The sequence below is a fragment of the Neofelis nebulosa genome, chromosome 5 (genome assembly GCF_028018385.1).
Source record: "Neofelis nebulosa isolate mNeoNeb1 chromosome 5, mNeoNeb1.pri, whole genome shotgun sequence".
Classification (NCBI taxonomy): domain Eukaryota; kingdom Metazoa; phylum Chordata; class Mammalia; order Carnivora; family Felidae; genus Neofelis; species Neofelis nebulosa.
In genome coordinates, this window is record NC_080786.1 from 147,038,776 (window position 1) to 147,065,849 (window position 27,074).

The 27,074-nt window shown below is 38.8% G+C and overlaps 1 protein-coding gene across 13 annotated transcripts in view; it reads right to left on the reverse strand.

Moving 5' to 3' along the window:
• SYNJ1 (synaptojanin 1) overlaps positions 1 to 27,074 on the reverse strand; it is a 91,213-nt gene that overhangs the window by 44,030 nt on the left and 20,109 nt on the right. For 11 of the 13 annotated variants that reach the window (XM_058731892.1, XM_058731887.1, XM_058731891.1 and 8 more), the window contains exons 3-12: positions 23,342 to 23,428; positions 21,468 to 21,735; positions 17,707 to 17,932; positions 16,528 to 16,611; positions 10,680 to 10,741; positions 9,545 to 9,641; positions 8,249 to 8,418; positions 7,114 to 7,195; positions 4,458 to 4,610; positions 1,522 to 1,687 (exon numbers count right to left, since the gene is read on the reverse strand). In XM_058731892.1, the coding sequence (XP_058587875.1) occupies positions 1,522 to 1,687; positions 4,458 to 4,610; positions 7,114 to 7,195; positions 8,249 to 8,418; positions 9,545 to 9,641; positions 10,680 to 10,741; positions 16,528 to 16,611; positions 17,707 to 17,932; positions 21,468 to 21,735; positions 23,342 to 23,428 (1,395 nt within the window). The remainder of the gene's footprint in view (positions 1 to 1,521; positions 1,688 to 4,457; positions 4,611 to 7,113; positions 7,196 to 8,248; positions 8,419 to 9,544; positions 9,642 to 10,679; positions 10,742 to 16,527; positions 16,612 to 17,706; positions 17,933 to 21,467; positions 21,736 to 23,341; positions 23,429 to 27,074) is intronic. The other 2 variants (XM_058731893.1, XM_058731886.1) reach the window with 1 other exon arrangement.

The following is a 27,074-nucleotide window of genomic DNA, read 5'->3' on the forward strand; positions in this document are numbered from 1 at the left end:
GATTTTTGACTGTGGGGGGTGAGTGTCCCTGCCGCCGTGTCGTTCCAGGGTCAACTGTAGTTGTGAATGATGGAAGAAGGGTCTTCTGGAATTGGGATGGAAATTTGTAACACCAGGTGTGAATGGGTATGTCTCATAACACATCTGGTGAATGGAAGCAGAGAAAGGTTTGAAGTGTATGCACATGTGTGTGCGTGTTTTGTGTATTTCTACCCGTCTCAGTTCTGCCGGGTGAGACCATGCATAAAGGAATGCAGAACTGGCATTATGCTCAAAACGTTCCCTAACAGAGCGTCCACGGTGGAACAAATTCCCATTCTCAGAACAAGCATTAGAGCAGAACTGACTGTACTTTTTTTTTAGGCGCTTTTGACACACAGTAACATGTGCAGGCAACTAAAAAAACTGATAATCAGGTTTGGGAATTCTTAAGCTCCTCGCTTCTCCTTTTCTTTCCTTCAGTTGCTTACTTTCAACTGTTGCTTAGCAATGCCTCCATATCAAAGAAGGCATAGGTGGAAGGAAGTGGCAAGATGCAAATCAGCCAAGTCTCTAGTGCTGGGAGCCGGGAAGAAAGCCTGAAGTTAAAAGTGGTAGCTAAGATCAGACTTTGTTTTTTTAGAGCGCTAGTAGGCCTCAGTCCCCGGGGCCTACTAATAGATCCCCAAGGAGCCAACTGTACCCAACTACCCACAGCACCATGCACAATTCTGAAAGAATCCATGATAACCTAGTTGACCAAGTAATTATCCAAGAATACATTATTTGATGAGGAACAATTTCTCTTAACACGCACAGGGAAACTGTAAGGTTTGGCTGGGGATAACAGAAGAAGTAAAAATGTTCAGAGTGCTAAAAAAAAAAGTGAAGACAGAAAAAATACGGAATTAAGGAAGTCAATTCATTAAGTTCTACAGTGCCTGTTGAGTTTTTCCCATGATGATGCTAAATACACACACACTGACAGGAGCTCAACTTCTTTGGATTTTAATAAAAGACTCAGTGAAAGTTAAAAAGCCACCTTGAAAGCCATATATATTTATGTCTCATATTAAATAGTATCTAAAAATAAGCAAGATTTTAAATTATTATCTAATATGATTTAATGCTCATTCAAACAACAGCAAGGTAAGGGAAGACCAAGTTATAGAAATTTGGGGTTGGAAATTAGCAAAATCACTAATATAGGCATTCTTTTTCTGAATAAAGCAACTGTTGTCTACATAACTAGGTAGTGAATGCTCTATTCAAAGCACTAGCTGAATATTCTATGAAATCCTGCCTTGCATGGGCCTCATTTTACAGCTTAGTAATACCACTGAATGTAAAAACATTTCCAAAGAGATGAACTTCCTTTAGAGAATGCAATTTTTAAAAATTACATCGATGGAAATTCCTCCACAAACTGTTTTAATCAACTTGATGTAAAAAATGTTTATGTAAATAAATTTACAGTTACTCCTTGGACTATTAGAAGGGATATAAATAACATAAAGTAATCAAAATACAAAGTACGCATACCACGCAAACTTCCGGTAGTTAAAAGTGCTCGAGCTTTGTCAGCTAAGTCACTATTTAGAGTATTTCCCAGTAGTAAAACATCTATGGCCTCTTGCTTGGAGCTGTCAAAGAAGTTATTCTGAATCGTTCTAGTAACAGAACGAGCACCATCTTTTAACTTTCCAGCCTGTTGGGGAAGAAAAGAGCATGGATTTTTGTTCCAAATATTGTTGATTTTATTCAGTAGGCATTTTGAAAGTTTAAATCAGTTTTATCTGACCTTACTGCAATAAAAAGGACCTAATCATTCTACTTTGAGTATCAAATCATATCAAAAATGGCTCAAGATGCCTTTGTTTCTTTTCCTTCTGGATAACAGTTCTGCACAAAAACGTGGAAAAAGCTCAGTACCACAAACGCATTCACTAATGACATCAAGAGCAGTAAATGTCGGGGCGCCTGGGTGGCGCAGTCGGTTGAGCGTCCGACTTCAGCCAGGTCACGATCTCGCGGTCCGTGAGTTCGAGCCCCGCGTCGGGCTCTGGGCTGATGGCTCGGAGCCTGGAGCCTGTTTCCGATTCTGTGTCTCCCTCTCTCTCTGCCCCTCCCCCGTTCATGCTCTGTCTCTCTCTGTCCCAAAAATAAATAAAAAACGTTGAAAAAAAAAAATTAAAAAAAAAAAAAAAAAAAAAGAGCAGTAAATGTCTAACGTTGCTTACTAGAAAGGAAATGAAGTGACATGTACTTATTTAAAACAAGGAAATTACTTCCTACATTGTAACCTATAGCACTAAGGATGGGACGGGGGGTGGGGGGGCCGCAGGGGAGATCAAGGAGGATGCGGTCCACTTACATGCTCTTAGAAAAACTTCCAAGTACTTCGACAGTAGAAAAATAACGTGTAGAAAAATAAGACTGGAATCACTCCTCAATAACTTATACTAGTAGTTAAAACTAAAACTGAACCTAAGAATGAAGGGTTGGCCTAAAAAGAAATTTATAATTATAGTTCATAAATAAATACTAAATGTGAACTACAGTTCGTATATCTTAGCTCATTTTATTGCCGATGTAAATACAAACCATAAAAATAATAAACTTAGGCCAATTCCTCCAGTGAGTTGATTATAACTTCTTTTTTAGTATCGCTGACACACAACGTTACGTTAGTGTCGCACACCACAGCGATGAGATAACTATAAATTGAGCTGTGCTCACCACCAGTGTAGCTAACCATCTGTCACCATGCAACACTACTACAATACCATTGACTATATTCCCTATGCTGTGCCTTTCATTCCTGTGACGTATTCCCATAACCGGAAGCCTGCATTTCCTGATCGTAACTTTTAATGAACATATAGTTTACTCAGGCGTGTTAGTTACCATGAAGATTTCTTTTGATCTTACAGATTTGGATGACTGTTGAAAAAACAAAACAAAACACCAAACTCTGGCCTTTAAAAAAAAACCCTTTCATTTGCAATATGTAATTTTCATCCCTTATAGAAGTGACGGTAATTTGAAAATTAAAATGTTATTTTCTTCCATGTGATGACATATACAAATGACAGTATTTGAAAAGACACTCACCATTCACATTATCAGGCAATTAGCCAAAAGGAACCCAGAGAAAGGAAAAGAAAGAGCAGTTCAGATGTTAGATTTTAGTTCAGTTCAGACTAGTATATTTAATACATGAGAATTCGCATCTATTAGTTAGAGACACAAGACCACTGAAAATATACATAACCTCTGTATACATACTGTCTTGGCTGCTGCAGAAACAAAAAGGAAGAGCATTAAAGAATATTTTAAGCAGCTCCTGTAGAGAATCGAGTTTTAACAGTAAGAATTATATTCTCCTTTTTAAAGGAGTACTAAAGGAGGTTTAACAATTTCAGGTTTTCAAAAAGAGGGACCATTTAAGAAGTAATTATTTGTCAATGTCAACAAAATCATTTGTGACAGGTAAGGCCAATAACTGAACAGAGACAGACATGGCATTTTAGGAGACGCAGAAGAGGAGGAAGGTTTGGAAAAAAAGACTTAGAGATGATGAGTGGTCTTCAAAGAATTTCAGCTGCTGTACTGTAGGGGTGGCAGAATTATAAAAATGGCAAATGCCCTTATTTTCTATTCCTGAGGTAATCTGAAGAATTGTAGAGATTTAAAATGTTAATAAAATCCAACTGAAAACAGGAGCCTTAAAAAGTCACTATTTAAGTATATAAAATAATGAAAAGTATCTCGAGTGCGTTTCCAAAGTCTCTTAATAAGTGCCAAACACCAGAGTAGGAAGCAGTCTATTGATAATGCCAGATATTAAAAAGCAATGAGGAGGCACAGAATTATGAGGAAGTCCATCTCTCACACTTCTGTACATTGTGACAGCCTCCTTTTCAAGGTAAGATAAGTACAAGAATAAAAACTCAATAATCAAGCCCTAAAGGTACTGGGCTCATAGTAAGTGTGGCATAAATCGTCCACTGATTTATTCATCCCACCAGTATTTGTCACAATCCTATTAAATGGTAGGCACTATATCAAGTGCTGGGAACACAAAGCCAAATGACAGAGGACCCCTTATTAGGAGGACTAGGACTTTTAAAAATTCTATAATCAAAACAAACAACATAAAAAGCGAAACAGATAAGTAAGTTCTGAGAAATCATGAAACAAAATGTAAGCAATACATATGTAGGCCTAACGGATTATCACCAAATGACTATGTCATACGTAAGACCCCCCAAGCTGAGGGACATTACTCTCTTCTACCCAATCATTAGTATCCGCTACAGAAGGAAGTATTAAAGAGGACACGGAAGGATAATAAAACAGAACTGGAAGCAGATACCTATAAAAGCCCAACTGTTAATTTAAAAAGAGACCATTTAAAAGTGTCATTGAAAGGAAAATGAGGCTCTCTCGTCATGTCAGGAGAAACCTAGCTCTACCTTCGCCTTTCCTTCGAGGGCTCCAGTGCCCGCATATATCTTACTGATCGAATCACCATTCACGGACCACATTGACCGGAAAACTTCCAGAAAGCGAGTCACCAGCTGAGGCTTTTCGGCTAAGCCAAGAGCTTCCAATTGTTTAGCTAGCATCTAAAACAGCAAAAGAGAAACTTCTGTAAGTATATTAATACATTAACTGTGATGAGACTTTTCAAGAACGACAAGGCTCAAACCAAAGTTTGCATTTTATAGGGCCATGTGGGACTGGATTTTGAAAACCTACCAATTTACGAGACTAACTGTGTTCTGTCCCACCATTTCAGTTTGCCATTGAATCTTAAAAGTGTCTTAATATTCCCTTGTAGTAATTAACAACTTCTTTCTGGTTAAATGATGAAATTAACCTCATTAAAATGTCTCTGTAAATGCCTCTGTAAAATATCTCTGTAAAATGCCACACTTATTATGAGCCCAGTACCTTTAGGGCTTGATTATTGAGTTTTTATTCTTGTACTTATCTTACCTTGAAAAGGAGGCTGTCACAATGTACAGAAGTGTGAGAGATGGACTGATTGTTCACTTTTATTCAACAGCATGCAATAAAGCACAGGAAAAAAAAATCTGGCTAGGTTATTTAAATATAGAGGGAATTAATTTAATTTTTTGATTGGGTTCTACACATGTGGGTAATTAAAATCAAGAGATTATGAGAAAAGTAGAGTTGCTCTTGAACTGTCACAAAAACAAATAAATTAGTCCTGTTTCTGAATAAAGTCATGGCAGTCTTTCATGTATAAAATCTATATCGGTAATGTATATTACAATGTATATTGTAATATACATTGTATGTACAATGTATATTACAATATTACAATATACAATGTATATTGCAAGAATGCAAGGTCTTCAGGCTGCCCCAATTCCTTCATGGGTAACAATAAATGTCTCTGGAAGAGTCCCTGGTTTTTACTCTGAATGAACTTTGGCTTTGAAATTTGGCAGTCAGAGCAAGGTGCAGTCCTTACCCAGTCTATTTGTCTTATTTGGAAGCCAGTCATATTCTATGTCTTGCATTTTTACTTAATTCCTTGCCATTTGTGTTTTATCTGCAAGTATTATGATTATCCATATTTAGAGAGGGATCAAAAACTAAAATAATATAAAAAACACTAAACTAGGTTCATTTGATTACCTGGAGATTTGCACCAGAGGTGCTCTTGGCTAGCATGAAGAATAAATCAAAATTAGCCCCTAGGACTTATTTTATCATTTATAGCTCCCTCTTTTCAAGGAATTTGGCAAAACTAGTCTTCGCCCTAGTTCGGCTTTGCCTACTTTAGCAGTCAATTTTGTAAACAGTCAACCAATTGCTACATATGAGGGAGCTCTCTCACACCTAACTACCAACAGTGGATAGCTGGTTAAGTCAGATTCTGAGGACTAACACTTGTTATGCTTCGAGTAAAGACTTTCAAACATTTCCATAAGTTCACTCTCAGAATCTAAAGAAACGTATTCAGCCACTTAAAAACACAACTCAAAACAAACCCAAGCCATGCGATTAATGTCAAGTGACCAACTGTCTGCTTTCACTTTTCTTGTCTCTGTCATATTTTCTACATAAATTATAATCATAAGTCTCAATGACAGAATTTTAAAGAGGCAAAACGGTAGAACCTATTTAGCTACATGAACAGAACTGTAGCTACACTTCTGTAGCAGAGAATTCTACACACTACCCTTTCATTTTTGAGACAGAAAGAACCCCAGCTGCAGAGTAGCTAATGAGCCAATGTCCTGGCCAAATTTAAGATCATTCACCGGAGGAAATAAGAACGTGTTGTTTCCTACTCCTGTTTTTATAGTATTTGAGAACTATACTAAGTTCCTGTGACACGAAATGAAGACCCACCACAGCCTAATGACCCCCGCTCCTGCATAACAGGAAAGACCTAGAAAGCTCAGCATTGCTGCTTTGTCATACAGGGAGACTATGTCTATATTAGACTGAACTTATGGATAGATGGCAAAGAAAAACACTTTTAAACAAAGACTTCGTTAGAGAAGCTGAATCTCATGCACTCTCACTCCCACTAATAACCATCCATCTGTTTGCAGCTACTGATTTGAAAACACTGTAGAAACTGCATCGGGTTACCGATGGTCAAAAATCTAATCCCACAGAATATGAAAACAGATCCTCACCAATTCTGAAGAAATTACATGAAGAATAAAGGCCGATATAAATTATGTGTGTGTGTGTGTGTGTGTGTGTATACAATTTTTAAATTGTACTAAAGCAGACAATAAGCAATATATATATAATTTTTTTCCATTCCAAAAGGCAAAAGAAGCAATTGTCGGAAGAGTGTACATAGCAGTTTTTCAACAGAAAGCTAAGGAACAATACAGGGAAACATCAGCTACCTGAAGAGAGTGTTTGGAACAGGTAAAGGAAATATTTAAATGAAAAGGAATCGGGGGGGGGGGGGGGGAGGTTAAAAACATACGAGAAGTAAAAAAATGCCTTTAATGAAGCATAATTTCATTTTATGAAAAGTAACTAATGAGAAACATAAATATTACAAAAGCACTGAATGAGGCATTTGATGCAAGTCACATACATACATTACAACTTATTATTATTATTTACCTCTAAGCCAAGGAATGCCTGCACACTATTTGTTCTATCCAGACAATCCAAGCAGTTTGTTCGAACTGTGCCACTCTGGCATCTGCAACAAATTCAGTAAAGTGTAACAGCTAGTTTGAAACAAAAATAATAAAGCTAAAACAAAATAAGGAAAATTAAGGTGACCACCAAAATACGGCATCCACTTTCTACCCCTTTTTATTACTACAATTTTCAAACATACAAAAAAGATGAAAGAATTTTACAGCAAACATCCACATACCCACCATCTAGATTCTACAACTGTTAACATTCTGTCATATACTCTTTATCACCATCTATTTATCCATGCCCACTTATTTCTAATTAGGCCCGTGGTCAGGAGCTAAACATACATTCAGATTTATAACCGCAGGGCTCTTTGCACATAAAAGATGATCAAATATATATGGAAGAAATTTTAAAAACCTAAGATCTGTTATCTCCACCAACCTACACAGATTCTATGGCATTGATACTAAATTTCGCACAAAGTCGAAAACTAAAAATCGGAGTTTGTTCACTAAAGTTGACTTCATCCTATACTCTGAACTTCATTTTTTCAATACTTCCTTTCCTCCTCTACTTCATTATCAAAAGCTGAAGACTGAAATTGTGCTAAAGCAGACAATAAGCAATGTCTTTTACTTCTATTTGCATATAATAGTCCTTACTGAGGTCAAGACATCGTAACATATTAGTTCTAAGAGAGAGGCAGAATAGTCTCCTAGATAACAGCATGAGAGCTGGAGCCAGGTAAATCCTCGCTCTAACACTTTTTAGCTATGTGATCTGGGGCAAATTAGAGCCTATGCCTCAATCTCCCCAAACGAAAATGGGGATAATAGAACTTCTTCCTACGACTGCTGTTACAGAAACATGTACAGACTGAGTATACTGCCTGGCTCACTAGATGTGCCCAATAATAGAAGGTATTATTATTACCTATTCCGTTCTAAAGAAAGAAAAACAAGCCTAAAATCAAGTATAATAAAGATTATTTTACTTAAGTATAAACTTTGATATAAAAAAAAGTAATTCAAGAGTTCTGCGTTAAGAATAATTTTTAAAATATAGCAAAGTTCCAACTCAAAGAAAAGAGAAACAGCAGTCAAACCTTTGAACTTCACTTCCATTGAAATAAAAAAATCCATAATCTACAAACTTTTGGACTTGAGGTTTAAGAACACTATGTAATTTTTCTGCCTTTCCTCCTTTAACCATTTGATGATAGTCAAAATTCACCATCTGGATGTCAGCAGCATGTTCAGAAGCTTTCAAATGACTCTGAAAGTAAAAAGGCAAATACTCATCTAAATGTTAATTAAATATGATCTTATCAAGTAATGTTAGAATGGAACGTCGCATTTTAAAGTTAAACCTCAGCACGGTCCCGTGAAATCTCACTGATCTCCCACAAAGCTTTAGTTGACACTGGCAGTAAAATGGAAAATTACTTGATGGTATCCAATAACATCTTTTTCGTGAAACCTCGCATACTGTCCCAGAGAGATCAGGTGACATAATTAACATCAGAGAACTTAAATAATGTTCTCATCTGGTTCAGAAAATTAAAATTATTTCTAACCACCAACACTTCATTTTTTACACATTTAATAATTGTACCTGTTATAGAATCTCAAAATAAAGTAACTGACTTAAGACAGAACCTATTAAGGACCAAAAAATTCACGTTTTTATACTCACACTGAAATGTTTTAAAAGTCATTCTCTAAAGCATAATCTGTTTTATTAACAATATTTATTTCACAAGCGTCACACAAAACAGTCAAACAAGTTACTTTCTGGACTTCATTAGACTGAACTTCAGAAAATGTTCTCTGTTTTGTTTAATTTAGGCTTATCATCTTATGGAACACCATCATTGCTATTAATTCATTGTTGCTTTAATAGTAAGCATTGATGAAGAATACTTTTTCTTTAGAAGTTGGGCATATATCATTTGGGTTCGTCTTTACTCGCAGTTCTCGAGTTTTCTCCAATCGGTACGAGAAGGGATGGTCTTACGTGCAGTATTCACCGTATCATAGGTTTCAAGCCATGACTATAGTTTCTAGGAAACAGGCAGAGGCAATGCGTGGATGGAGAAGGAAACCGTCCGGTGTCTTTTTACCAGTGACAGATGAACACTTTTCAGAGGGGAAGACATTCTTCTGCTTTTCCACAAGATAAATAAGTAACATTTCAGAAAACAGAGTCAACTGCTTTGGAAGCTTTCCCTAACCCTAATGTCAGCAACATTACACAAAACTGTTTCTTGGTAGCCCAAAGAGTTAATGGTTCCAACAGGTACCCAACCTTTTCCTAGGAAGTAAGTTCATTATTGCGCTACATAATTTTTTAGTATCATTCTAGGTGTCCACGGAACAGAAGAAAAGCTGATCATGCCTACCTGGAAAGCCTTACTTAGCATATGTTCACCTTCCTTGGATCCAAGCAAATTTACTATTATTTGTTTACCATATAAGTTTTTAAGCGTTCTAAAATGCCTGTTAAGGAAAAGAAAGAAAGAAGTATGTGTCAAGTGGTCGTCGGAATTTTCCCCCCAACAAGCAGAAATCCATTAAATAGAACCTACAGGGCAGTATTCTACACACACCTCTACAACTGGCAACACTGGATACAGATTCATTCCACAAATCCGTTCCTCTCAAAACTCTGAATTTATGAAGCTTCAGGTAAGGCCCTTTCCTCGCTGACTCCTCAAAGCTGAGACTTCCGTCTGTGCTGGAGCTGCCGGACCCGCCCAGCCCCCTCTCCCCTCTGGGAGGCTGGTGCCAGACCAGGGCGGAGAACGCAGGCCACCCAGCTTGGGAGGGCAGCTAGGGCAGAGGGCTGCTCCTCATGTGAGGACAAAGCATGATCCGTGGGCATCAGAGAGACCTCCCTAACCATTCTAGTCTTAAGAAAAATAAGGCCCCAAATAGGAGGTGTTTTTTGTTTGTTTTTTGTCTTTTTCTCTCCAGCTTCTAACCATTCCAGGGGTTACAGAGCAATGCGTTCCTAAGGAAATGTAACATGAGCCACAGATACAATTTTAAATTTTCTAGAAGGTACATTAAGAAAAGCAAAAATAAACAATGAAACGAATTTCTATGTTTTATTTAACCCAATACAGTCAAAATATCGTTTCAACATGTACTATAAAACAAATATTAATAAGATATTTTACCTTTTATTTCGCACTAACTCTCTGACATCCAGTGTACATGTTACACTTACAGCACATCTCAATTTGGACCAGTCACATTTTAAGTGCTCAGTAGCTCTATGAGGCTAGTGGCTACCTTATTAGACAGCGTATCCAAACAGGTTGTTTTCAGACCAAGAGATGAAGACCCACAACCTAGTGATACCAACCCCCAAAGTCATAATACTAGGTATCACCTTCTTCTGATTAAATTAGAAGTCAGAAGAAATTTTACTTAGGGCCCAAACAAGCAGAAATGAATCGGTAAATACAATAACTAGTTCGCTGCTTAACGATACCAAAACTTAGAGCATTAGGTAAAAATAATCAGTCTTACCTGTCAAAAGCAGGTGCATTGGCTTCAAATCCCCTTGACATACGAACACGATGAGATCCCACCTACAGCGAGAGAAATACATGTAATCATACCAAAAGCTGACATGGAGACAAAAGAAATATCATTGTTTATAGTATGTGATAATTCATTTGCTGAACACACAATACTACATTGGATAATTGATGTTCATTCATATTACGGTTTAAAAGAAAAACAAGTTCAATGGGTTTCCTTTCCCTTTATTTTTAAAAACATGACCTCATATAAAAAGGACAGAAGTTATAAGACACCATTATGAAAACTCATCAACTAACAGGAATTTTTACTTATGAAAGATACTTCTAAGAGGTCTTTCATATACATTACCTTGTTTTAAGCTCAAACTACACGTCCTGTGTAAGTGAACACAGTACTGCCACTTGGGCAATAAAAAAACTGAAATGCAGACTAGTGAAATAACTTGCCCCTTTAGGTCAACAGAACTAATTCCAAAAAAGATTCATATGAGGATTTAGGTCCCCTGAACTTGATTCCTACTCTTCCAAGCTGCCTACAAGTACGAGGTCCACATATTTTTTTCTTTGTTACGCTAAATGCTCTATTCACTCCTCCTTCGTCCAAAGATCCAACCAATTCAAAACACTGTTTCTGGAAAACAGACTTTCTAAGTCAATCTCACAGTCACACACATAGAATCAGAAAACATGGGTGAAGAGAATTGAACAAGATGGAAAATATCTACCTTTCTGTTTTGTTACAGTTTTTCTTTTCTCACATAGGAGAGTAGCAGAAAGATGAGACAAAATTAAGAAAGAAATAAGAGGGGCGCCTGGGTGGCTCAGTCCAGTTAAGCGCCGGACTCTTGATCTCCGCTCAGGTCATGATCTCATGGTTCCTGAGAACAAGCCGTCTGGGGCTCTGTGCTGACAGCATGGAGTCCACTTGGGATTCTCTCTCCCCACCTCTCTCTCGGCCGCTCCCTCTCCTTCTTTCTCTCTCTCTCAAAATAAATATTTTGAAAAAGAGAAAAAGAAAGAAAGAAAGAAAGAAAGAAAGAAAGAAAGAAAGAAAGAAAGAAAGAAAGAAAGAAAGAAAGAAAGAAAGAAAGAAATAAAGAAATGCCAAGAAGAAATATAACGGTGATACCAGATTATTTCCCTGAACTTCACTTTGCAACATTTCCCCCTGAGGTCTTGGGATCAAAGTTTCCCCAGAATTCATTCTGCCTGATCTGAACACAGTGACTTTAAGGCGGGCCTGAGAAGAGGGCTACCAAATTAGTCATACAGTTCGACACATGAAATCAGAAAATAAGCTCTAACATGCTCATCCAATTCGAAAATTAACAGTATTATGATTCATTAAACATGCTTCTGTCCTGATAAGTGAGACAGTCCAATAACTCCCCTGATAATCAGTATTCTCTCTTTAATGTTTCTTCCTTTCAGTAAGAAAGTGATTAGCCTAATGTCACATCTATATTCAATTTCACTTTATAGTGCTTAATAGTCTTTACAAAATTTAAAAATTTTGTGTACCACAAGACATTAAGCATTGTAGACTGAAGAAAACTCAGCAGAAGTCAATACCTTTTCTTTGGAGTTTTCTCAGGCAATTGCCCATACCTCTATAAAAGTCCAAGACTTTGCATTGTGCTTACTGATTAATATTTATCTTGAACAGTATGGCCAACTGTCAAGAAGGTAAAAAAAAAAAAAAAAAAAAGAATGGAAGTTCTGTTTTTCAAGCAATGGCTGTGCTTTTCCCCCCACTGCCTTGCTCTTCAACACATATTATATAACCAGTTATATATCATAACTCTTAGGGTAATATGCTGGGTCAACCCGACTGGTTTTATCACTCAGTTACGCTTTAAGACAACTGCCTAAAAAAATTCTATAGTCAAGGAGCTCTTACATCAAGTGTCATGAAAGTAGTACTCTAGAAAGTTTTAAGGCTTTAAACAATCATAAATTTATAAAAAGTTGTACCAGAGATCATTTTTAACAACCATTTAACCGGGTGGTACGGAGCATCATTTTCCATCAATATTATTGCTTCATGTTCACATATTTCTAAGACTTCAATTCAACCAAGAATTGCGTGTGCAACGCTACCCTAGACATAGATCTGATGATGCTTGCCATCTTCTAAGACCAAGGTGAGCTACAACATAATGTCAGAGTAACAGTATGAAGTGTATATGTGAAATAACTTCAGAGAAAGGAAGTCATAAGTAAAATGAATGAGCTGCCACCCCTTAACATATCATTCTTACCCATGTAGCACATTACGGCAACTCTTCTAATTCCTCAAACTGATTCATATTGACATTTGCCTTTTCCACAAAAGGCCTGACTCCCCAGATTGTAAGTAAGCTCTCTCTGAAGCACCAATGTGATCTTTGAATCTCTCACAGTACACGACAGTGTATGCCCAGTATAAAATAATATACATTGGAGGGACTTAAGTATTTAAGGAACAGATCAGTGTGGAGGAGTAACTGAATCCACTCAATGAGATCTGAGTTGGCCACACTGTGTTGCCCCCAAACACCTTAATTTGGGGGGCAGAGGATACGTGTTAGAAAACAGCAAGGCACGAAGTTGGACAGGCAGAGGAAGGCAGATCCTGAAGAAAAGGGTGTCTGGTAGATCTGATGAGTAGAATGTATCGCAAGTGGGAAAAACTACCAGTTAGAAAGACCAGTTAGAAAGCTGTGAGAATCTTCCAGGCGGGAAGAAATCCGGAGGACCCTAACTGGGATGGATGGTAAGAGTGGAAACAGAAAGAAAGGGAGAGCCCCAGTACCTAGGTGAATGCTGGGGCTAAGTGTGAAGGGTTACCTTCGCTGGTTCAGGACTGGCTGTTGGAGCACATGGGGTTGAAGATGCCTCAAGGTCAAGAGAATAGGATCAGGTACACAGAAGTTCTCAAATTTCAATGGTAAGGAACTTGGTTACAAATACAGATTTCTGGCCCCATTCCAAGAGATTCTATTTCAGCTGATGTGAAGTTGAGGCCATGAATCTGTATTTTAAAATAACCTCAGATGATTCCTTAAAATCTTATAATTAAAAAAACCTCAGAGGAATTAACTGTGGAGGATAAGAGACAAGCCAAGGGACAAGTGCCTCGGCATCCTCTCTGTCCAGGCCTTCTGAAGTGAGACATCTCACGAGGCAACGCTAACATCAAGGAACCCTAAAATTAATTCCAATCCTGGGTGCCTGGGGGCTCAGTCAGTTAAGTCTCCAACTCTTGATTTTGGCTCAGGTCATGATCTCACAGTTCCTGAGATCGAGCCTTGTGCTGGGCTCTGTGCTGACAGCGTGGAGCCTGCCTGGGATTCTCTCACCCCCTCTCCCTCTACCCCTCTACCACTTGTGCGTGTGCATGCACTCTCTCTCTCTCTCTCTCTTTCTCTCTCAATGAACTTTAAAAAAAAAAAAAAAAAGTTTAAAATTAATTCCATTCCTGAGAATACACAGGATACCTAATAAGCACTTCCAACTACTCTGTCAAAAGTCCTTGTTTGTCTTCTAAAGGAAAATAAATTTGGGGACTTCATATTTTTATTTTTAAAAATAAATATCTATTTTTCAGTTTTTTTTAATCGATTCAATATTTTCATTCCTGTATTACCTACTCTTAGAATGATAGGGAAAATGTTTTTCTGTAAAGGATACTTATGAAACTAATCCATTTCTGTTCAAAGAAAGGCTGATTTTAAAAACTACTAAGCTAAATAATTGAGAACCACTTAGTCGATCCTCACCCAAGACAACAATAGGCCAGCTCTGTGACAATTTAGCAAAGCTGTTGGACTATCTCCATGTCTTAAAAATTACTATCAAGAAATGCATGATTTAAAAATCTGTAGTTTTCAGCCCATAAACAATAGGACATTGGCCAGACAGACTGTTTGGGCCAGCCACAGAACACAGAAGGAGGGAGGAGGGTAACCTCACCCAAGGAGGACCCCTCAATGTTAACTACTCAAGATCCAACCATATTGAATAATCAAATACTGTAATCCTGAGCTTCTAATAAAATATCACAGAAAGCAGCATAACAGAGGTTATTACCATTTCTTACAGTAGCCTATCTCTAAAGCAAAAACATTCAACTTGCATCAAAACAACGCTTTCAGAATGTTCTTCAAGCAAATATTCCAAACACCCTTCTCTGATCACACAGGCTTAGGAGAAGTGGAGTAGGGTTGGTGTTCTTTCCCAAAAGAGACTTGGAGAGAGACAGATCTACTTAAGTTACCCCTACATGCCAAAGAGAAAACCCGCAGAAGCAAAAATTCTTGACAAGAACTCAAGAATTGTAACTGCTTTTAACCCTTGTTAATTCTTGGCCTGTCTTACATAAAGTGCGGTACCGCAAAGGTTGAAATGGTCTGCAATCTTTCTCTACCACAGCCAGCCTAAAATGTAAGAGATCCAGCTGTGAACTAAAAGGAGGCAAGATTTTTCTGCTGTCCATTTCCTAAATACTATAGGCTAAAGGGGCGCCTGGGTGGCTCAGTCAGTTAAGCAGCCAACCTCAAATCAGGTCATGATCTCATGGTTTGTGAGTTCCGGCCCGGCCCCGTGTTGGGCTCTGTGCTAACAGCTCAGAGCCTGGAGCCTGCTTCGGATTCTGTGTCTCCCTCTCTCTCTTTGCCCCTCCCCTGCTCACACTCTGTCTCTGTCTTTCTCTTAAAAAAAAAAAAAAAACAAAAAACAAAAACTGTTTTTTAACTTAGTAGATATTACATACTAGAAGCCTAAAATGAAAATAACTTATACTTTAAGGACTAAAGATTTCTGAATAAAAATAAAATGCAAAATCACATTATTATGGGTAATCTAAAATTATGAACTTACATGAAAGAATCTTATATTTTAAGTATTAGATATTTATATCAACAAAGTTTATTTTTTAAATTTTTTTAAAGTTTATTTATTTTTGAGTGGGGGGAGGGGCAGAGAGAGAGGGAGACAGAGAATCTGAAGCAGGCCCCACATAGTCAGTGCAGAGCCAGATGTGAGGCTCGAACCCATGAACGGTGAGATCGTGACCCAAGCTGAAGACAGATGCTTAACTGACTGAGCCTTGAACCCAGGAACCATGAGATCATGACCTGAGCGAAAGTCGGATGCTTAAACCCAGGCATCCCTGTATCAACAAAGTTTTAAAAAAATCAGAAAGCAGACCAGAGAACGTATTAAAGATGACAGGTCCCTATAAATTACAAAGTAAAATTTCAGTAGCGGATGTATTATTGATAACAATGGCTAACCCTTACACAGTGCTGCCCGTGGGTGCTAGGCATTGCCTTAGTACTTTTCATTGTATCCTTACAACCCTATGAATAGGAACTACTACTATTATTATTCCCATTTTATAGATAAGCAAACTGAGACACAGAGGAGTTAAACCACTTGTCCAAGATCACACAGCTAGTAGTGGCAGAGTAAGGATGCAAATTGAGAAGTCTGGTTTCAGAAGCTTTTTTTAACTGCTACATTCTTCTACCTAAAGAGACTAAACTGCTATATGTTAAAGATACTGAGAGTAAATATGAAACACCATGAATATCAGTGTGTTATGGAAACATTAAAATTTTAATATTAAATACAGCAGTTGAATTTCTACGGACATTTGAAAGAACATTAAAGGAAAAGCATCTAAGACAATTCCAGGAACTCGTGCATTTAAACCCTAATTTGTGAATCTAGCTAATATTACTAGACTGAATAACAGGACTATCCAAGGAACTAACGGACTATCCTGAGAGCTTAGAAAATATGGAAAATATTCAAAAGAAAAAAACAAAACAATGTTAACCAGATACCTGCAACCCTGGTTGCTCCCAGAACAATGGAACAGACCCCCGGATTTGGATGAAAGAAGAAACAGAGTCATCTAAGTACACAACCTACAGAGAAAAATAACAGATGAAACATTCCCACAAAGGTATGACCTCTACATTTACAAACACAAATTTACTACCAACTGTTGCACGTGAGTTATATCTTATGACCAATCTCTCCCGCACAACTGTCCTAACAAAATATCCAGGAGAGGCTACTAAGGAAGTTTGGCTTTCTTTTATTGAGCGATAGTTTTTCTGCATATTAACCAAAAAAATAGCAAACACATAAGCATAAGAAGCACAAGTCTTAAAAAGGAATTCCTTCTAAATCTCAATATTTTACACACATACCTTTATATTTAATTTTTTTTCTTTAGTTTTCAGTATTTTTCAAAAACTAATGTGAAGAACTGAGGTGGGCTGGGGGGGTGTGGCCTGAATTTACCATTATACAGTTCTGAGCCAAAAGTGTCATAATTCTTTTTTAAGTTGTTTTAAATTCAAGTATAGTTAGCACACAGTGTCGTATTAGTTTCAGGCATACAATATAGTGATTCAATGATGATTTCTCAGTGCTCCTCAACATAAGCCCTTAACCTCATTTATCTATTTCATCCACCCCTTCCTTCACCTCCCCACTGGCAACCACCAGTTTGTTCTCTGTCTTTAAGAGTCTTTTTTTGGTGTGTTTCTTTTTTTCTTTGTTCGTTTTGTTTAAATTCCACATGAGTGAAATCATATGGTATTTGTCTTTCTAGCTGAAAATGTCATAAGTTTTCATTTTAGATGATATCCATATCTACCTTTAAAAGAGCTGGGTTTGATTTCATTTCATACACACACACAAGCCACTCTATTAAGTTGTCTAGCTCTATCATTGAGGATTTTTAAAATTCAATACCAAACTGTACTACACTGACCATGTCATGCTAGTTAGTAAACCCCTTGTTACTCATTTGAAGAGCCACACCTAAGTCTGTTTATAAATAAGTCTGTTTCAGGGAAGCCTTTTTTCAGGCCAGAAGGGAGCCAAGAACCACCCCGAAATGGCATTACAGACGTGAAAATGAGTTCTGAATCAGATCAAAAACTGTGGTTCTATTAGTTTCTGGCCCTCGCACCTAACACATGCACGAAGCAATATAAAACACTACGTACCTGTTCTGTTTCTACAAAATTAGCAACGTGGCCGTCATCATTTGTTCCCCGGACATTAAACCTGGTCCCAGCTCGTTCACAGCTGAGTCTGGAAATGAGGCAAGCCTTGGCCTGCTTATGAGCAGCATAGATTGTTCTGATTTCTACTCCCCCACACATGAGGCGCAATAGCCAGTCATCACAATTCACGCCGTAGTGCTTGAGGTGCAAGTGCAAAGACTGATTCCTAACAGGAAAGGAAGAACTCATTAGCTCACTGAGTGCCAGCTAACACTGTATAAGCTTTAATAAAGCAGTGCTCCTGAAGCATTAATTTAATGCTATTCAATTAAAAGGCCCTACAAATAAACCAGTTCATTTACATTTACCATGCCAGGAATCAGATGAGGCAATAAAATGCGATCCTCTGGCATGTGATCTATGGTCCGTAGGAAAGAAGCAGATCTTTTATGTTTTTAGTAGCTGTGTCCTATTCTGTTGTCTTTTTATATAATGTATATATAACCTGACTTTTCCAAAAAAAGGATTTCATACGCATATCCCCATCCCACTTTATAAAGCTTTGCTCTTAAGGCTCAACTTTAATAAGGCTCTATTTTAATTAATTTTAATTTAAATAGCCAACTGAACTAGTAGCTACCATATTAATACATGTCTAGAGTTTTCCATTACTCCAAGGAGTTTAGCATTCTATGGAACAGAGGGGGCCTGGTTTTCAATTTTTCTCAGGGCAAAAAGTTTTATGCTGTGTTCGTACACAGAAGCCAAATGATTAGGAAACATAGCAAAGCAGAGTCGCTATGGCTAAATCAGGGATACGGGCTGCAATCCTGCCCGGCTGGCCACCTTCTCATCCCACAGACCGCCTCATCTGGGTTCTCTACTGGAGCCTTACTCCTCCAAAGAATGCATACGGAATCTCCCAACCAACCTCTGACCAAGGAAAGTATAATGTTGTGCAGAAAAACTTGGGTCTTTTCAGATAACAAGGTGTCTTACAAAAGTGAATTTTCTCTAATACTGAAGCCTGGTTCAGGGCGCCTGGGTGGCCCAGTCGGTTGAATGTCTGACTCTTGACTTTGGCTCGGGTCATGAACCCAGGGTCATGGGATCGAGCCCCAGGTCAGGCTCTGTGCTGAGCATGGAGCCTGCTGGAGGTTGTCTATTTCCTTTCTCCCTCTTCCTCTGCCCCTATCCCCCGCGTATTTAGAGAGAGTGATCTCTCTCTAAAATAAAAAAAAATTTAAAAAGTAAATAAAATTTTAAGATTACATTTAAAAAAATATTGAAGTCTGGTTCTCTGAGTTTTAAAACTCTTCTGTTTTAAGTAGAGATTTTTCTTCTTTAGTGCTCTGCAGTATCTTGCTGCCTGAATCATAAATACACAGCAATACTACTGGACCAGCAGTAGCCCAGCCCTCTTCCCCCCCAGGGTGTGGCTGTGGTGGTCACGTGCAATTCTGGTAAACCGTCCATTCAAGAAAGTGTACTGGAATGTGAATGAGTGGTGAGATCACTGTTGGACTAACACTGAATCCAGCAGCCATTACGTATTTTAAAAATATGACTTAAGCTTCCAAACTTTCACCATTGCCTACGCTCATCTGAGGCAAAATTCAAACTGACCGTGACCCAGTATGTCCAGATGCCATAGCGAGTCCCATGTCATGGCAGAGGTATACAAAACTTACTTGTCCCCATTTAAATGGAAGCGGGAGCCTGTGCACTTGTTCAGATAAGAGTTTCTCTGTCTGCCATCAGTTTTCATTTTCCTTTGTTGCCAATGTGTTGCTGCTTTAATTCTATTTAAATTTATAAGCAACTCTCAACTGGCATCGGCTTCAAATCTCCAATGGAGTAAAACAACTTGGGTTTTTATAATAGGCATTTGTGACTCTGACAACAAAAACTTACTTGGCTGTATCCTGGAAAATATTTCTACTAAGCTACAAGAGTATGCATAATAAATGCATAAAACTTTCATATTTCCGTTTGAAGGGAAGCTCAAGAATCCCAGTCCTGGGGCGCCTGGGTGGCTCGGTTGGGCGGCCGACTACAGCTCAGGTCATGATCTCGCAGTCTGTGAGTTCGAGCCCCGCGTTGGGCTCTGATCTGAGCACTCAGAGCCTGCAGCCTGCTTCTGATTCTGTGTCTCCCTCTCTCTCTGCCCCTTTCCTGCTTGCTCTCAGACACACACACTCTCTCTCAAAAATAATAAACGATAAAAAAAAAAAAGAATCCCAGTCCTTAGCAAAATGTAGAAAGTGTTAAGTGACCAAAACTCATCTTTGGTGTTTTAGTCTCCCCTTTGTTCAACCTGACTTCCACTAGACAAACTCCCTCAATCTGTTATCTAAACTTGTCCCCACCTTCAACCTTAGTTGAACGAAATGGTAAATAAATTATTCCCACTGGCTAAACTTAGCAAATGTGCTTAATTGCTGATCATTGAACCAATACATCTGCACCTGCTTAAACTTCTAATTATAGCAGGAAAACTTTTATCTCTTAATCTAAGGATTTTGGGGTTAAGAATGAGCAGGGTGGGGGGTAAAAAAGTAAGGACAGCTGCCCAGCCCAGCTGCTATCATCATTAGGAACTTCAATGTCTCTTCCATCAGAAAAAGTATAGGGCTGATATGGACTCTATGCCACTCATCTGCCCTATTAACCCTTCTTTCCCCACCCCTCCATCATCTCCTCCTTTGTGAGGCTCCAAGTCTCTGACTACAGTGCACTACAGTCTTTTTTCATTCTGCCCTGCTTCTCCTCCACGCTACTATGCTGGGCCAAAAAACTTCCATGTTAGCTACAAAATTTGTTCTAAAGTTAGTTTCCTATCCTAAGGTTGTTGTTGGCTTTGAGCCTTCTGCCAGACAGGGCAGATGGGTCAGACTTGAACATGCTACTCAAGGACCATACAGGTAAATGGTGGAAATGGCGGGGGGGGGGGGGGGGGGGGATGGGGGGGAGGAGAGAAAATGTACAGGAGGAACACCTTGAATCTGAACTACCAAGGGAGACCCAAGAGCACAGAGTCATGGACTTTGGCCTTATAACATTTGTATACATAATGAAATATAATTGGTACATGATGTTAAGGAAAAAAGTCAACATCCATGCTGGCTGTGGACAAGGGAACCTCTACACTAGAAAGGTGGCCTCCTCCAATAAAGCAGTACTATTTATAGTCACGTGTGCTCACCCCCTTTGTGCACACTTCGAACAAAGCACATTAATGCATAAACATGAAATAGTTACCTACTCAAGTCTTATTTTATTATAGTACTCAGTGTTATCCTAGTATACCACTTCTTCATAGTCGCTTGCTCTTGAACCAAGATTATCTACCTATAATCTTTCAATTAAAAATAATGTGATGCTGTCTTAGGAAAACAGTACTGCCAGAGGAAAGATCTCAAAACTAACAGCGGTTAAGTATTAGCAACACACTTCTACTACAACTAATTCATTCTTAATCTTAAAATAAACATCTTGAATATATTTTGGAAATGAAAGGTCAGTCTGGATCAGGGAGAGCAAATGGGTCTCGTGTCACATGAGAGCTTCGACAAACTGACACTGGATGCCTGTGCTGCTCGGCTGAGGATTCTGGAGCAGGAAAGAGCGGTGTGCCCCATCAGCAATGCCCATCCCTGCTATCTCTGGAAATTACTGCTGAACACACTATAACCCAAACCACCAAACTCCTGCACAGCAAGCGCGTGAATACAAAGGGGAAAAATGTAACACAAACTCACCAGAAAAATCTATTATCGGTTGTGTGTTCTTGCATGCTACGATGTGCGTTAAGACTCAGATCTAAACTGACTCCAGATGCAGACCACGCAAAATAAAAGTTTCCCGAATTCAAAACTTTTCGCACTTCTGAAATGCGATCCTCATCTGAAGAATCAATTCGTAGTGATATAAATTCGGTGGAAGTAACTCGGAAAACCTCCGATTCTTGAATTTTTCCAACAGACATACATCCAGTGACTAGCACCAGATAATGTAACATAGTATCACCTGCAAAAACCAAAGAATTAGTTGGATGAAAAGTCTCAGTATTTCTCAAGCTATTCAAAGTGTCTTCCAACTGTCTTGTCATGTTTCTAACTTTTTAAATCCAACAGCACGGTTATTTTAAATTGACACGGACATGTTTATGTTTACAACTGCATTTTGGCAAGACTTGAAAAAAAAATCCTTGCTTGAGCACATTTAATATAATGAAGCTATTATATTTAAACATATATAAATTATATCTTTTATAAATTTATATTTATATTTTTGTATTTATATTTTGTATATTTAAATGTGTATTTAAACATTAACAGAATAATCTCACATTCATGAAATGTTCCTCTACTTAATCTGAGGATATACAAAATTTGTCAAATAAAACAATATATGTGTTATGCTCCCCATCTTTCCTTTATGACTGTGAGGAAATCCAGATAAGAATATAAATGTGAGAGGTCTTTGTAAATAAATAGCACAGCTGGAAAAAAAAAAAAAAAAGCTATATAAACGGGAGCTGCTGCCGCTGGTACGTGGGCAGAAAGCCCCTGGTAACAGTTTATAAAGCAATTTGGTTTACAAAAACTTTCATAGAGCCTTTTCGCTAATTTTGACAAAATCCTTTGAGATGAGTGTGAAGGCGAAATTCAGCAGTGGTGTACCTTGGGCGTGGGCTGTGACGAGGCAGAGGGGGCCCTGAATCCTGGCTCCGCTGCTTATAATCCAACCCAACTTCAGGGTGTGAACAAAACCCAACCTGAGATCTGCTCCCTGATAAACCAGCACTAAAATGAGTCTCACTGGACTGTGAGGAGTACCTAAGACAGTATTAGTTAAGCACCTGGCACAGGGCTTTACGTGTGATAGATGCATAACAAGTGACAAACCTCCACTTTATAGCCCAGTACGCTTCAGAGTATGGCCCATAACCTGTCACAGTGAGAGAAGACGCTTGTGAAATGAAAATCAATTACCTCGCCAAAGTCACCGTTTAGTTTAGCGGACCTTTTTTCTCATAGTAGGACTTTATCAACGAAGGAAGCCATGTGTTGATCTGCATGATGTTACAAGCTTCCTTATCTCATCACAGACCAATAGCGAAATGGCTCACGGACTGGCACCGGGTCTTGGGCCACACTTCCAGCCATACGGTTACAGACAAACGGGTAATCCCAAAGGTTACTCTGCAGCCCACGGTGACATTAAGTGGCAGAGACAGATTCAAGCTGAGACCTTTTAACTACAAAGCAGATGTCCTTTCCAGTATAAACCAGAGTAATCAGTGCAGTTCTCACTAAAACATTGTTTCCGAAAGCACTGAAACAAGGAGAAAGGGCGATGCCCTGATTTTCTCTTTTGACCACTGATACCAATCCTTCAAGTGTTCACACAGAATAATGTCTCTGGAACTTAAAATCACGAGAGCTTGAGTATGTAGCATACCTTTTCAGTCAACAAACATTTCCCCAAGATTAGCATAATTAGGATTTAAAAGATGTTACCACACTTTCAGCTCACATATGGAGTCTGAAATGATAAACAGTCTCCCTCAAATCCTTACAATTAAAACAAAGAAATGAAAAAGATTAATTATATTGAAAAATAAACTTACCAAGATTTAATCGTAAAACACCTAAGAGTCCATAAGCATCAAGCACTTTGGAGTATGTACCCTTGATTGCCTCTTTTTCTGCAGATGCTACAAAAAAAAGTTTCAGGGTAAGAATAATGGCCTGAAACATCAGATTCTATTTTGTTATGAAGCCAGAGTTTCTCTAAATCTGATATTCTATTTTTTTAAAAAATTTTTTAACGTTCATTTATTATTGAGAGACAGAGATACAGAGCGTGAGCAGGGGAGGGGTAGAGAGAGGGGTAGACACAGAATCCGAAGGAGGCTCCAGGCTCTGAGCTGTTAGCCCAGAGACTGACGCGGAGCTCGAACTCACGAACTGTGAGATCATGACCTGAGCCAAAGTCGGTCGCCTAACCAACTGAGCCACCCAGGTGCCCCTGATATTCTTTATTTTTAAATCTGGTATTCTTTATTTTTTTAAATATTTTTTCTAAGTCTATTTATTTTGTGAGACACACACACACACACACACACACACACACACACACACACACACGGCAAGCGCCAGTGGGGGAGGGGCAGAGAGAGAGGGAGAGAAATCCCAAGCAGGCTCAGCGCTGTCAGTCAGTGCGCGGAGCCTGACACGGGGATCCAACTTACAAACCAGGAGATCATGACCTGAGCCGAAATCAACAGTTGGACTCTTAACTGACTGAGCCACCAGGTGCCCCTTAAATCTGAGATTCTTAACATAAATGCTCGCATAAATTATTTTCTCAAACAAGTAACTGAACTGTCCTTCTCAAAGAGTCAACGACTTGTTCCAGCACCACTGAGGTCTCTCCCGATGACCTAAAGGACTACCTTTAACAATAGTGATATGTTCTGGAGGTTGTTTCTGAATCACCTTCTCCGTCTCACTGATTTGTTTGCTCACCTATGTACCACCAGCACTACCCTGTGTTATCACACCCCAAGGGAAAACATCCAACTCCTTCACCAGCAATCTTTCAGAATCTGGCCTCAATATCCTCTTTCAGCTTCATTTTTCATCACCCCCCTCTCCCCTCCTGCCCCTGCATTTTATGTTCTCACTACAGTAAAGGGTCCCCTAGTGCCCAAACGTGTGCAATCTAGCCTTCTGCCAGCAAGGCTCCACCTAACCTTCACATTTACAAACAGGGGCACAAGATCACTTTCTGGAAACCCCTCTTTACCTCTACAGGCACAGTTCTTTCACAGAGCTCCCTCTTTATGCTGCCAAAACACTTTATATGTACCCATCACTTACTTGTCTTTCCCATTAACCAGCCTGATCCTTGAAGGCAGGAACAATGTCCTATGCCTCCTTTTATCTCTGACATTTAGATTAGTGCTTGAAACACAGAAGATGACAAACGTTTAAATGATAAAAGCTAATGGCAACACTTGACGACAGAGTTTAGCACAGGAACGGAAATCTTCAGTTTGGCCTTTGTCTTGATTCATTTCTTCTGCTATAAAACTAATGTTATCTTGCTAATGAATATAACCCACAGAATAATATCCCTAGGTCAGGCTGTTGTGGTTCCTCTGCTGAAAAACAAAAACAAATCATGAAACTTTAAAGGAAAACTCTTCCTAGTTCTCAGCAAATATACTTATTAAAAATCTGACCAAAAAAACCCCAAAGAAATATCAATCACAGCTAGTATCTCAAATGGACAATTCCAAATAATTCTAAAGTCTACAAATCTAGAAAGGTACGATTCTCTTTTTTATCCCGTCCTTTCTCTTCTATTTCTTTCCTTCTCTACTGCTCTCCCTTTCTACTTTCTATCCCACACCCTCAACTCACCTCTTGGCTGACCAGTTCCCTCCTTATTTACCTGTGTCTGTTGCCCCTATCTATCCCCTTTTTCCTTTCCTCATTCGTCTTCGATGTAGAATTATAGAACATTTTGGCAATAGCATGTGTTCCACATTAGAAAAGCACGTTATTACATCCTATGGCCTTCCCATTTCCCCTCAACCTTCACTGCCAACGAAAGGGCTGTCTTCTCAGCCTACTGCCTTGCCTAATACTCCTAGTGCTTTGTATTCAAGAGCTTCTCTTCTGCCCTGAGCTCTCCTCTAGGGCTCTACAGACTATCTCCTCTTCCCTGCCCGCTTTACCTCTTTTCAGACCATCTACTCATAGGCCTTCTTCCAGTTAACCCACTTCTGCCTCTGCATGAGTTGTCTTCTGCTAGCTGGCCACACAGGCTAAAACTAAATTAACTGCTCAATCACTCAATTAGCTGATCATGTCACAGTTTTCTAATATGCTCATTGTTAAGTGTGGGCCTTTACCTTTATCAAAGTACCCCGTATGAAATTAGGGAGTGGGTAAAATTTCACCAAGCCATTAATAGTAGTTACAGGGGTTTGCATTTCAGCATTCCTAGAGTTCTTCTTCTTACTGTTATACCACAGGTTTAAATAACAGTTACTCCTAGCGTTAAATGACAAGCCACACAAATACAAAATGTCAGAGCATTAATTTTAATTTTATTTTGTAAAGTAAATCAAGATTGCCTGCCCCTCAATAGTGCCTCATTAAGAGCACCACGTGTACATTAAAGCAAACGTTGGAGAGGCTTGTTATATCTCTGATGACAGAAGGCATGGCTTCCTGGACAAGTATTAGAGATTTAGAGGTTAATGCTCTACATACTTAAATACCATCACTAACATAGTAATACAGATACTACTAGACCTATCAGTCTCAGCAGCAATCACCATTTGGGTTCAAACACCAGCAACCAGAAAGATTAGAAAGACAGCTATAAATCATCAAGATAGTATGGTAGTGGCACAAAAACGGACACATAGGTCAATGGAACAGAATAGAGAACCCAGAAATGGACTCACAAACATATGGCCAACTAATCTTTGGCAAAGCAGGTAAGAATATCCAGTGGGAAAAAACACAAGTCTCTTCAGCAAATGGTGTTGGAAAAACTGGACAGCGACATGCAGAAGAAAGAACCTGGACCACTTTCTTACACCATACACAAAAATAAACTCAAAATGGATGAAAGACAGGAACGTTAAGACAGGAAGCCATCAAAATCCTCAAGAAGAAAGCAAGCAGCAACCTCTTTGACCTTGGCTGCAGCAACTTCTTACTCAACAAGTCTCCAGAAGTAAGGGACACAAAAGCAAAAATGAGCTATTGGGACCTCATCAAGATAAAAAGCTTCTGCACGGGGAAGGAAACAACCAGCAAAACTAAAAGGCAACTGACAGAATGGGAAGAGATATTTGCAAATGATATATCAGATAAAGGGTTAGTATTCAAAACTTATAAAGAACTTATCAGACTCACCACCCAAAAAACAAATTATCTAGTGAAGAAATGGGCAAGAGACATGAATAGACACTTTTTCAAAGAAGACATACAGATGGCCAACCAACACTTGAAAAGATGCTCAACATCACTCATCATCAGGCAAATACAAATCAAGATCACAATGAGATACCACCTCACGCGTGTCACAACGGCTGAAATTAAAAACTCAGTTGCATTAGAGAGAATGCAGAGAAGGAGGAACTCTTTTGCACTGCCAGTGGGAATGCAAACTGGTGCAGCCACTCTAGAAAACAGTATGGAGGTTCTTCAAAAAGTTAAAAATAGAACTCCCCTATGACCAGCAATTGCACTACTAGGTATTTATCTAAAGGATACAAAAATGCTGATTCGAAGGAGTATGTGCACTCCAACCTTTATAGTACCACTATCAACACT